The sequence below is a fragment of the Borostomias antarcticus genome (genome assembly GCF_949987555.1).
Source record: "Borostomias antarcticus genome assembly, chromosome: 3".
Classification (NCBI taxonomy): Eukaryota; Metazoa; Chordata; class Actinopteri; order Stomiiformes; family Stomiidae; genus Borostomias; species Borostomias antarcticus.
The window spans coordinates 27,656,022-27,669,372 of record NC_140236.1 but is presented as its reverse complement, the minus strand read 5'-3'; the positions used below and the strand labels follow the sequence as shown (position 1 = coordinate 27,669,372).

General features: G+C 45.8%; 1 protein-coding gene across 2 annotated transcripts in view; it reads right to left on the bottom strand.

The window, feature by feature from the left end:
• Positions 1-12,063, bottom strand: part of atf6 (activating transcription factor 6) — a 43,741-nt gene extending 31,678 nt beyond the window's left edge. For both annotated transcript variants that reach the window (XM_084461626.1, XM_084461627.1), the window contains exons 1-7: positions 11,855-12,063; positions 11,187-11,263; positions 10,989-11,064; positions 10,305-10,402; positions 9,343-9,466; positions 8,489-8,689; positions 6,044-6,213 (exon numbers count right to left, since the gene is read on the bottom strand). In XM_084461626.1, coding sequence (XP_084317752.1) covers positions 6,044-6,213; positions 8,489-8,689; positions 9,343-9,466; positions 10,305-10,402; positions 10,989-11,064; positions 11,187-11,263; positions 11,855-11,942 — 834 coding nt within the window. In that variant the 5' untranslated portion in view covers positions 11,943-12,063. The remainder of the gene's footprint in view (positions 1-6,043; positions 6,214-8,488; positions 8,690-9,342; positions 9,467-10,304; positions 10,403-10,988; positions 11,065-11,186; positions 11,264-11,854) is intronic.
• Between the last annotated feature and the right edge of the window lie 1,288 nt (positions 12,064-13,351).

Below are 13,351 nucleotides of genomic sequence, written 5' to 3'. Positions count from 1 at the left end.
TGACTGTGTTTCTACAGGTGAAGTCGGTTTAAGGTCAAGTCACACTAAGTGCAATACCTCATGTTTGCTAACGGCAATACCTCCAGAGGTGTTCCTTAAGTGTGCTGGACTAGGAGAAACTTCATCCAGTTCCGTTTTCAGAGCCTCTAGGGCCCAGTCTCTGGACACACACGGAGCCCAGAACTGCAGCACGCTGCCCTGGGCAGCAGTGCATCGTGGGTGGAGGCTTTACAAGGCCTGTGCTGATTAACTGGGCAGGTTTATAGTACAGAACGCGTCAGTGAATCTCTGTGTGCATCAGAGTCCATTACTGTTCAGCGGACTCAAAACCCATCGAGTCTGCACACCACCTGACATGTGAGGATTAGATAGTTTCACACCCTTGCTAACACATGAACACATAGAAGCACTCACACATTGCAGAGACAGACGCATAAAACAGACGCACGCACACACGCACACACACACACCTGGCCTAAGTATGCCATCTTTAACAACCTTTTTACACATCCCCTACCCACTCATTCAAACCAAGCTGTGGCCAAACCACAAGAAGCTTATAAAAAGAATGCAGCTGCAATGACCCCCCTTCCCTCCCCCCCCCCCCCCCCACACACACACACACACAATGGTTCTAGACTGATTTTGGTGAGCAAAGCCTGTATTAGGCTATGGAAAGAAACATCAGGTCCATTTTAGGACACCACAACTAAATGGTGCCGAGCTGACAATCAATCAATCAACCTTTACGCTCCGAAATGTTCTGAACCCTTCTAGATTGCTATTCCTTGTCACACTCAATCAGCCTACTCATTCTATCTTTTCAATTAGGCCTACCTTGGACCACGGAGGCTTTTCCAACATCCTGGCAGCTCTCAGTTCTATAGGAAAACCAGGTTCTATTTCATGTCATTCTCACAATTTATGTGTTCAACCCCTCCCCTTTAATTGCTAATTGTAAACTTTATTGACTCTGTCGGCTTTTCAAACGGCTGAGTGGCTTGTTTGTCTTGGCCTGTGGGATTAGGAGTTCCTATCCAACGCTCTTGAGGTCAGGCAAGAGCCTCCTAATGCCCATGGAGACTCCCCAACCTCTAATATGCCCACGGAGACTCCCCAACCTCCTCCCCGGCCTCCATGGAGAGTCCCCAGCCTCTAATATGCCCACGGAGACTCCACAACCTCCTCCCCAGCCTCCTAATGCCCCCATGGAGACTCCCCAGCCTCTAATATGCCCACGGAGACTCCCCAACCTCCCGGAGACTCCCCAACCTCCTCCCCAGCCTCCTAATGCCCCCATGGAGACTCCCCAGGCTCTAATATGCCCACAGAGACTCCCCCGCCTGCAATATGCCCACGGACACTCCCCAGCCTCCTTATTGCCCCCATGGAGACTCCCCAGCCTCCTTATTGCCCCCATGGAAACTCCCCAGCCTCCTTATTGCCCCCATGGAGACTCCCCAGCCTCCTTAATGCCCCCACGGAGACTTCCCAGCCTCCTTAATGCCCCCATGGAAACTCCCCAGCCTCCTTATTGCCCCCATGGAGACTCCCCAGCCTCCTTAATGCCCCCACGGAGACTTCCCAGCCTCCTTAATGCCCCCACAGAGACTCCCCAGCCTCCTTAATGCCCCCACGGAGACTCCCCAGCCTCCTTAATGCCCCCACGGAGACTCCCCAGCCTCCTTAATGCCCCCACGGAGACTTCCCAGCCTCCTTAATGCCCCCATGGAGACTCCCCAGCCTCCTTAATGCCCCCATGAAGACTCCCCAGCCTCCTTAATGCCCCCACGGAGACTCCCCAGCCTTCTTAATGCCCATGATAATATAACCAACTCTTCCCGGTCCCCTGTTTTTACAGTTAGAGGTCAACTATTACAATTTATAAAATGACAACAGCTTATGAAATATTCCTAGGTCTATAATGAATGTCTCATGGAAAATGCTAATGTTAGAAACAGTTGGTCAGAGTCAGATGGCCAAACGGGGACTTGATTTTTCCAGGGTGTTCTTTCCTCGAGAACGAAAGACTGGGCCCGTACACACTGACCCTAATCCGTACACACTATCCCTAACCCGTACACACTAACCCTAACCCGTACACACTAACCCTAACCCGTACACACTAACCCTAACCCGTACACACTAACCCTAACCCGTACACACTAACCCTAACCCGTACACACTAACCCTAACCCGTACACACTAACCCTAACCCGTACACACTAACCCTAACCTGTACACAAACTAACCCTAACCCTACACAGTAGAAAAGCACTGCTTCCTCTGTTTATTTGATGTTCCTCTCTGTGTTATGTTTTGGCGTGGGGGGTTATCCCCCTATAAAACCATTATTGTTGTTTAATACATTCTTTAAAACCAATAAAACACCCCCCAAAATATTTGCTTAGCTACGTACATGGCTCATCAAACACGTGTCCCAGTGCAGTGGGCTGATCACATGGCCACAGGGGCATGAGGCACAGAGCAAACACACAGAGACATGGTGTGAACGGAGGACGAGAAGAGACAGAGATAGACAGAGTGTAGCAGCTATGGATCTGACCCCAAAAAGGTCATTAAGAAAACCACAAGGGCTTCTGCAAGGATAGGAATTACTGCTCGAGATCCACTCAATATAGCCTGCATTAGCAGCTCCGACTAAAAGCCCAGCCCAGTCCATTCTGAAAACTAAAAACAGGAAATGTTAGCGTACAAACAAGGTTTTTATATGAACTAGTTTTTTTTTATAGAGAGCAATGAATATCCCACCCGAAATGAGACAAACATGCACTAAACATTTTTATGGAGAAATCACTGGCTAGCGTCAACATAAAAATGCTACAATTGATATAATTGCTATAATTAATTGTCTTTGTTCTACTAAGGCCTGGTTTCTGGACAGTCTCTGCAGAAGTGAAGTAGTACCTTGTCTGAGCTCCTGCTACATCCGTGCTTGTTGAGTTGACTTCCCAGAGCTGTTATTACACAGACCCACCAGGGATGAGTGTGTGAGTGGGAGACATACCGAGGGATTTGAAGTGTATGTTGTTGCATATGTGTGGTAGAGGTGTGTGTGTGTGTGTGTGTGTGTGTGTGTGTGTGTGTGTGTGTGTGTGTGTGCGCATGTGGTGTAGCCTGCAGCTGTCCTTACATCACCCTTACAAAAGACACCGGAGGACGCCACCCTTTTGGTCTGTCCCACTGCATGACATTTCCTCAAGTATTTAAGAAACGACTTTGAAAACATCAGCTAACGCTTAGTCTTCCAGTAAACCCTTCCCCTCCAAGGCAAACACCAGGGAGCTGGATGTTCTCAACTCCATCCCCTGATGGTTTGACCACAGACCGAACAACACTGCAACGTCTCTCCCCCTGAGGCCAGAGACTAGGACCACTCCTTACTGTATCTCACATCACAACAAAGATAAAAGACACACAGGCAAATCGACAGGAAGCTTCAGCTGACTCAGGAGGAGCAACTAGCACAGAAATCTGGTGTCTCCACAGGCCTGCCTCTACATGGGTTCTAGACAGAGCCTTTCTCCACAATACAGTCACCGTTTAAAGGGGTAGTTTGGTATTTAGCTTTATAGGCCCAGTTATATGGTTATTTACAATCACGTATAATAGTCCATATCAATATTTGGACAGACTGTGCACTCTTGAGATATTAGTGCTTATTTCTCATGTGACAGCGAAGTACATATGCCCATAGAGATCCATTGTGTACTTACTGTAACTGTGACATGAGCAATGAGCACTAATATATCTCAACAGTGCAAAATTCAAGTTTTATGGACCGTTGTATATGATTGTAAATAACCTTACAGTAGAACAGGGCTTATAATGGAACAGGCCAAGATTTGGGGGAATAAGCTTATTTTCCATCTTCCCCAGAATCAGACAAGATCCGTAAATATCGTTCTCGTGTCTGTGCGTGAAGTAGTCAGCATTGAGATGAGCGCCATTAGCCTAGCTTAGCTGCAATCAGTGGACGTGGCTTTGAAACATTAGCCTAGCTCCCTCAAAAGTGACGAAATACACTTTCCAACAACTCCAAAACCTTCGTATTTACATGTTGTAACTTGTGTATTCACCACGTGTAGAAATAAAAAATAATAATTAGACATTGTAATTTTCGAAGCAGATACATACTCAGAACTATTTTCTTTTAGCCGAAGAACCGGTGCCTGGGCAGTGATTGCACAAAGCACCTGTTTAATGGCGGAAGCTACAAAAGGGCTTTTGAGGTGCCATGTGCAATGGGGAAGAAGGGTATGTATCTTCTTCTGGGGAAGAAGGGTATGTATCTTCTTGTCTGACTCTGGGGAAGATGGCAAACAAGTTAATTAACCCAAATCTTGGCCTGCTCATTTAAGTTATATGTACTGTACTGTACAGTAATGCCATTTTTTGTGGAAAAGACACATCTTATATTGTAAATTTAAGGAGGGACCCTTTTCCTCTGCCATTTTGTGTTTTATAATAATGTTCATAATTACAGGACTTCTAGAGGTCTTTAATTCACCACACGTCAATGACACACAATTACACACGTGAGCAGCGACAATTCACACAACACGCAGGTGCAATCAGGTGTCGCTGGTGGAAAGTGTTCCCTGCCTTTATCCCAACCAAAGCCGTCCTCCTCCAGGGGCAGCCATCGTTCATGGCGCCCGGGGACCAAGTCCAAGTGTTCAACCCGGGTCTTGGCCAGGAGATGCATGTTTTTCTTATTGGGTTCTTTTGGCAGGAAAAACATGCAAACTCCACACAGAAAGGCCCGGAGACCTTCTTCCTGTGAGGTGACAGTACTAAGTACAGCGCCACCGTGCCGCATATGAGCGATTTTGCGGTTCAGTGTCTTATTCAAGGACACATCGGCGCAATGCCGGGAGCTGGGATCGAACCAGGGACCTTGCGATCCCCAGCCGGCTGCTCTACCTCCTGAGTTACATGCTGCCCCATATATTAAATTCAACCCATGAATTAATAGGTCGTAAACTACTAAATATTAAAAGTGTATGCAGATGAGAAAAGAGAGAACGTTTGTTGTACAGATTCCATCGCTAAATGCACGGTAACTGCTACAACAAACAACATTTCTTGTGCGTTATTTTGTACAAGCAGGCAACAATAACACAACAACACACATTCTGGACACTAGTGACTTCTCTTTGAGAGGATGTGCATAATAAAAAGTGCATGCATGGTTTTAGTTAGAGCATTAAAACAGACTCATTCTAGTTTGGCAGCTTCTAAAACAAATATCAACTCACTGAGGAGAGGGGAGGACCGATGAGAGGCATACAATTAAGCAATTGACCACGAGAGGCAGTGGGTTACAGGGGATTTTACCACAGCTACGGGGTGTTGTTAGAAAACCCCCCGTAGTTGTGGTAAAATCCCCTGTAACCCACTGCCTCGAGTGGTCAATTGCTTTTCTACAACGGTTACTACATATATATATATATTCACAAAAAACACTCAGTAGTAACATTCAATCATTTATTTACCGATCATTCTTATCATTTTAGTATTTACAAAATCTTCCGCGATAGGCTATAGTTCTGAATTAAATGGTTGCCAGGCAACATAGGCTATCTCGCCTATTTGTTGACCTTGTTCACATAAACCATAAGGCATAATTCGGGTGGTTGACGTTTATTTGAATATTTCCAGCTATGGTGCAGTTATTAAAACAGTTCTCCAGAGCACTCATTTTTGCTGGTAGGGGTGTGGAAGTGTTGGAGTCGGACTGAAGAGTGCGTTTTTGTAAATTGCTGCGAGTGGTTGCTTGATTTTATCAATGGCCTCGTCAATGACACACACACACACACACAAGCAGCATTATCCAACGGACACATGGCCTTTACACACATACACACACACACACACACACACGAGCAGCATTATCCAACGGACACATGGCCTTTACACACACACACACACACACACACACACACGAGCGGCATTATCCAACGGACACATGGCCTTTGCATGGAGGCAAACACAAACACACACACACACACACACTTACATCGTCTTCATCAGAGGGGCAGCGGAGAGCGACGGACACCGGGGGTTGGGCCGCGGCGGGGCTGGGCCCGTCCCGGGTCAGCGTTGGCATGGTAACCACGTGCCCGGTGACGGAGTGCGGCGCTTGGATCCGTAGCACCTGGGCGGACTGGGTCAGAACCAGGGGGCGTCCTGGACAGAGAGGGGGGCAGAACACACACAGGCTGAGGTTCAATACACGCAGAGGAAAGACCGGCTGATTACTGTAGATGATCTGCTGGATGGACCACAGAGACAAAGAGAGCTGTAATCTCTCAGTCTCACCGTGTGTGTGTGTGTGTGTGTGTGTGTGTGTGTGTGTGTGTGTGTGTGTGTGTGCACGCCTCACTAGTACCCATGCAAGCACAAAAAACAAACAGCTGGGAGTCTTATCAGTGCTTCTCTGTAAATGCCTGTAAAAACTCCTTCAGTGGCCTCCTGCATTAACCCAGAAGTTTGAACAGAATTCTCTCTGTTTAAACAACAGGTGGACAAACCCATGAGAAGCCTGGCAGGTGTTAACCATCATGATCTCTGGACCAACGCTCCACATTCCTCAACACCAACCTGCATACCGGAACACCATGGATGTGAGAGGAAGACCAAGCAAGTGTGTGGTGTGTGTGTGTGTGAGAGAGAGAGAGAGACAGAGAGAGAGAGAGAGAGAGAGAGAGAGAGAGACAGAGGGAGAGAGAGTGAGACAGAGGGAGGGAGAGAGAGAGAGAGAGAGAGAGAGAGAGACAGACAGACAGACAGACAGACAGACAGACAGACAGACAGACAGACAGACAGACAGACAGACAGACAGACAGACAGACAGACAGACAGAGGGACAGAGGGACAGAGGGACAGAGGGACAGAGAGCGAGAGAGAGAGAAATCCAGTGTTGATTTACTGATATTGATTGAAAATATATTGCTGTCAGGTATTTGCCACATTCAAAGTCTGTTTCAGGCTTTAAACCAAATGAAGAAAAAAACATGGATTGACAATATTGAATTGTATCATGATCACATTGGGAGGTGGCGTAGTATTGTTAGAGCCCTGGAACACACTATGACTCAAGCACCTGTTGGGCTCCGGATTACAGCAACATTTCACCGTTGTGTGTTTAGAGAGAGAGAACGGTTAGATTACAGTCTGTCTCCTCCACAACCACAGGATATACAAAATTACCCATGTTTATGAAAACAACTCTCAAGGTTGATGGTTGTGGTTGAACCGCCCCCCCCCCCCCCAGTGATCAGGCCGGAGCCAGCCCCCCCCCCCCCCCAGTGATCAGGGTGGAGTCAGCCCCCCCCCCCCCCCCCCCAGTGATCAGGGTGGAGTCAGCCCCCCCCCCCCCAGTGATCAGGGTGGAGTCAGCCCCCCCCCCCCAGTGATCAGGGTGGAGTCAGGCCTTCCCGGTGCCAGGAACCATCCCTCACAGAGAAGGGCCCGCAGCACTGCTGTCTTCCCATGCTAAATTACCCATCAGTAGTAATGGCATGGAGGTGTTACTAGCCTCGGAAAACTAATGGAAATGTATATGGTTGAAATATGCAGTATGGTTGAAATTGATGATGTTTATACGTATGGTACAGCCCAAGAGGACTGACTATCTATTAGGACAGACAGATGCTGATAGTGAAACGGTCTGCTCTTCCAGAAAGAGGCTAAAGGCCTGACTGAGAGAGAATATCTTCATTCTCAACTCAACTGGTTGATTTCACATTCCAGTGTCAGATATTCCACACGATTCAGTGCGCGGCTGACATAAGTGTTGGTGTTGGCCTGGGCTAGGGCACAGGACAAGGGATGAAGCTGGTAGCCTAGTCAGGATGAAGGCACAGACTGACAGCAAGAATGACTACATACACATACACATACACATACACACACACACACACACACACACACACACACACACACACACACACACACACACACACACACACACACACACACACACACACACAGCCCTGAGTTGTCAAGATGTCAACATTATACCTATGGTTTTACCACAACCAAAGGAACTAAGTCTCAGCATGTGCCTATTACATTATTGATTCAAATGAAAATCGACAATGACCTTCTATATATTCTTAAAAGAAACAGAAACATGGAAAAAGACCTACAAGCAATCAAACATGGAGATAAGGCGCCATCTACTGACTAAGTCACTCACACACACTCTCTCACACTCTCGCACTCTCTCTCTCTCTCTCTCTCTCTCTCTCTCTCTCTCTCTCTCTCTCTCTCTCTCTCTCTCTCTCTCTCTCTCTCACACACACACACGCACACACACACACACACTCTCTCACACACACACTCTCACACTCACACACTTTCTCACACACACACACACACACACACACACACACACACACACACACACACACACACACACACACACACACGAGAGAAAAGTGATGCGAGTTCTTCTGACCTATGCCCAGTGCAGGCTGGATGTTGATGGGTGCTTGTTTGACCACAGTGGGCAGCACAGTGGTCTGGAGGGGCTGGAGGATGATGGTCTTGGCCTGCAGGGGGGCTGCATGGGCCAGGGGTAGGGCAGTGAGGAGCGGTTTGGGTTGAATGGACACCCTGGGGCTTGGCTGGATGGCCCTCTTCACTGGCTGTGTTTTGGCTGAGGGGGGGAGGGGTAGAGTAACAAACAGACCCAGGGAATTTGGTCAACGTTGTTCAAAAGTGACATTTCTGCTGGCTTTTTGCACAGAAGTTGGAAAGACAAACATTTATGTAGGCATTTAGGATATTTAAACACTAGCTGTACAATGCATTCTTATACAACAGTTAGTTCTGGTTCTTGATTCGGATTGGCTGGAAGCCGTGTTAAAATACTTTGTAACACACACCTGGGACCGCATATCATTCCATTTTCAGTATTAATGCACCTCCCATTTGATCCAATGCATTGTAGTTGTTATTGTTGCTTGGCAACCCTTTTGTTAGGGGAACTATTTTGCTCGGCGGAATTGAGGGAATGATGCTTCGTTTTGAATAAATGTTCATATTTTACATTGCTGTATGTTTATTTTACACTAATACCTGTAGTAACCGTTGTATAAAAGCAATAAACCACTCGAGGACGTGTGTTATAGTGATTTTATAACAGCTAGGGGCGTTGTGGCACTCCGCTTCGCGTCGTGCCTAACAACGCCCCCTAGCTGTTATAAAATCACTATAACACATGGCCTCTCGTGGTTTATTGCTTAAATATAACACTTTTTCACCAATAACAACATGCTGATCAGAAGGGCTGTTTGAGGGGTGTCTAACCTCGCGTGGTCTGGGTGGTCCTCCTGGGGGTCTTCTTGGCTGGTGGTGGGGGCTCTGAGAAGCCACTGGACTCAGAACAGACAGACACAGGAGATGGCTGGGGCTGAGGGGACAGGGCCTCATCCTACAGGGGGCAGCAGAGAGATACAAGGTCACCCTACAGCACTACAGTATAGTCAGCAAGCAATACAGTACGTGAAACCTAGCACATAAAAGTCTGTACTTCATGTATAGATAGGGTCATTATGAAATGTTTTAGACAAATGGTTAAAATACTATTTACACTGTTGACAGCAACTACCTAGTCTCTCAGAGGACTGGTGTCCTTGAAATTAGTCAAATATTTTTGGAGTTCCGGAACACAGTGATGTCCTTGGACTCCATCATGGTCATGGAGTTAGCAGACAGAAGCATGCAGGCTGGGGTCAGCTCCTGTTTTTGAGATGCTGCGAAAACAGCTGCCTACTAAATTATGCTAATTTGGGCAAAGTTGTCAGCACCTTTTTTAACGAGGGGGCGTGGCCCATTTCGGGTCGATGTGCATAATTAGTTTGACACTGTGCTTAAGACATTCGTTAATGAGTCGCTCAGGTGTGTGTGTGTGTGTGTGTGTGTGTGTGTGTGTGTGTGTGTGTGTGTGTGTGTGTGTTGCTTAATACAAAAGAGCAGCTGGCAAAGATAATGTGTGAAAGTGGAGAGCGACACCTCCTGGGAGATTTTTTTTTTTCCCCTCACTGTGTGCCAACCCAGACACACTCAGAGACGCACATACCTACACACGCACGCGCACACACGTACGCGCACACACACACACACACACACACACCCGCACACACACACACAGGAAACACTGGCAAACAAACACAATACAAACTCTCTGCCAGCAATGTGAAGCTGACGTTTAGTTTGCGTAAATGGAAAGTATCCAGCCTTGAGAGAGCGCTGCTGCTCCTGTGACTTACGGGGACGGAGTCAGGTGACAGGGATTCCACTGAGGCAGGGGAGGGGGTGGAGCTCAGGGTGTAGGCGGGAGACAGAGAGTTCACACTCATCTCACTATCTGCACACACAAGGACAGGAACATGGATAAGTAGAGGACCTTTTTATTTATAATTTAGGCTAGGATTAAAATAAAATAATAGATAATTTAGGCTACATCATAAAAGGATTAAGCTATACATTTAAATTATAAGAGACCTTCATAACGTACACTGTAAAAGTAGGCATATCATATGCAGGTAGAACACAATTTAATTATACACCTGACCTCACCACAGTATACTTTATTTGATCCTCATTAAATCATTTGGTGGTTGAAAGTACTGAATGTTCCCCTTGCAACTGTACACAGCCAACACTGGAATGTTTTACATTGTGAAACAAGAGATGTCTGATTCACTAAAGGCAAAGATGGTTATGCAACTATATTGTTTTATGTTTCACAGGAATGACCCAGATACGACACCTTAGGCAATTTACCATAGAATGTAGGCCTACGGCTCAATAAATAGGACTCTTTTTTTAAAGAGCACCTCAGATTTCTTCCAGGTAAAAGAGATAATGTCTACCTGCCTAGCGAGGCCGGAGAGGATGGAGAGAGGGTGGGGTGATGTGCTGGATGTATAGTATTTGACCGAGTATTTTACCTGTGCTGGTACTGCCTGTGTCTGTTCTCCAGGGGGGCAGTTCAAAGTCAAAGTCCAGGCCATGATTACCGCCAGTCTGAGGGAATGAGTAGACACAGTTTATATATTATAGTAACAGCAGCGGGATGCAGCTGCGACCAATCACTGGCTCACGGCCAGACTGACAGTGAATGCACAGTGTTGTAGTAGTGTACTCACATAGACAGTGTTCTCAAGTGCCTGGAAGAGTTCATCAGTGTTTCCCAAGCTGTCCAACTCATCAAACAGGCTCAGGTCTGTGGGAGGAAGTGTGCCAAATGTCAGAGAGGGCAGTCACCTAACTAATAGAGCTAAGTCATAGCTAGCTAAAGCAGGAAAAAATACGGTAAGTTAATGGCTAGAATGGCTGAAAAACGTGTCAAACTCCGTTCCTTTTTCTGTATGCTTGTATGTTTACTGCAGAACAGTATGTTAGTTGCTCGCTATGCGCTTCCTGCACACTTAAAACCACAATAACAGTAACCGTTAAGTAACTGTAACGTATTTTAAATGTCATTGTCAGTCAAGGGTTAGTGTCAAGACCAAAACAAATCTGACGACATTCGGCTGAAATGTTTATAGCCTAGATTAGAAGCAGTCACTAGCCATGACAGCTGTTTCACCGTTGTTGCATCATTCCGCATCAAGCGAGTAGAGCTAGCAAAGCGCCAACGTTAGCTAAAGTTACCTAAGTTACGTTGGCTAGCTACTGAGCTAACTTAGCTAGCGTAGCATAGATGTGTGTACACCGAAATATTTACTTAGAAAACATTGTGCTGTTCTTGATGATAATTTAAAACAAGAGGGGGCTAGCTAGACATAAGTTAGTGCTACATCACATAGCCTACCCCACTCTCCATCCTGGTCGATTGAGATGCCCGTTTCACTATTCATCATATGGTGTTCGTGAACGAAGTCTAGCGTTAAATCTGACATCTTTCCTTGAATACATGAGTAGAGTAACTGATGACAAAAATTATTGACTTTCTTATCTTTGTTTTCTTCAAACTATGGCTAACATTTGTACACAATGCAGTTGACCCTTAGCTAGCAAGTATTCTACTTCCCGAATGTTTTGCGTTGCTAGATACACGTCTGGCTTACTGTAAATCTACGGATGCCCAGGACGGACAAAGCGAACATACCCATTTTGGTGATGTTTGTGACTAGAATTACCACAGGGTGGCAGTAAAGTAGCCTACATTTTAGTAAAAAATAGTAGGCCTAATAATAGTAATTAAAGTCCGTTGTCCAGTCGCACCTTATTCTCCTTTCCCGTCTGTCTCAATGTAAAAACACAATGTATTGTCCAAAGTTGTTTTTTGTTTTACACAATCTTGCTTGTTCAAAGACAACTCTGTTGATATCAGACCTGGGTCAAATACTAAACAATATAATTTGCAGATTCTGTAAAATATTTGGGATTAACTTGATTTACCTTACTTAGTTCACATGAATCACTTGTGTTTTATCTGTGCTCAATTATGTTTTATTTGGTTTCTCATGGCATAAGATTAATCTATAGGTACCTTAATATTGGTTATGATTACAGTGCTGCAGGTGAAGTATCTCATTTGGATCCTGGTCAAATTTCCATATGCTACTGTATATTTTAATATTTGAAATATTTGAAAAGCATGCAGACTGTGACCTTTAATTTAGAGAACTCTAAATAGGTATCACATTCAAAATAGACATCAGCATGTAACAGTGTCACTGAGACAGAGATATATGATAAGAAAATGTTAAGAGAAGGCCAAAAAGAATGACGTCTAAGCAGAGCCTTGCCATGATATATTAAACATTGGAAAGGCGAGAGTGCATCAGCCAGCTCATGTTGCTTGCATTCCGTACTGCGCTTCCAATCGATCTGTAAATAGGGCTTGATCAGATCCAGACGAGGCAGCCTGCCAGAACAGGGTACATGTCTTTGTAACAGAAGAGGGCTGCTCTTTCGAGGTATATTATTAGACCCTGGTTGATGTTTTTTTTTAATGACACAGCAGTACAGCTGTAGGCCACATTGGTGTGTTAAACATCATCAGCAGGTGGATGCTGGGCCTCCCTGACCAGGCGTTTGTGGACAGGGATAGATTAACCTGAGAATCCATGATTCTCATCTGTATTGGAGCTGTTCCATGCTGTTAGAACACCCACCCCTGGTAGATTTGTCCTTCTTCATCATCATGGCAGGCCCACAGCACCTTGAAACCTCAGCTTAGCGTAGTCATCTTCAGGGTGTTCAGCTTTTCACTGTGGTCACAAATGACTTTTCTCTCCCTAAACAAAGATGTGTTTTTGACATTCAAGATTCAAGATCTGTTTATTAGCCATGTATCTGGTTC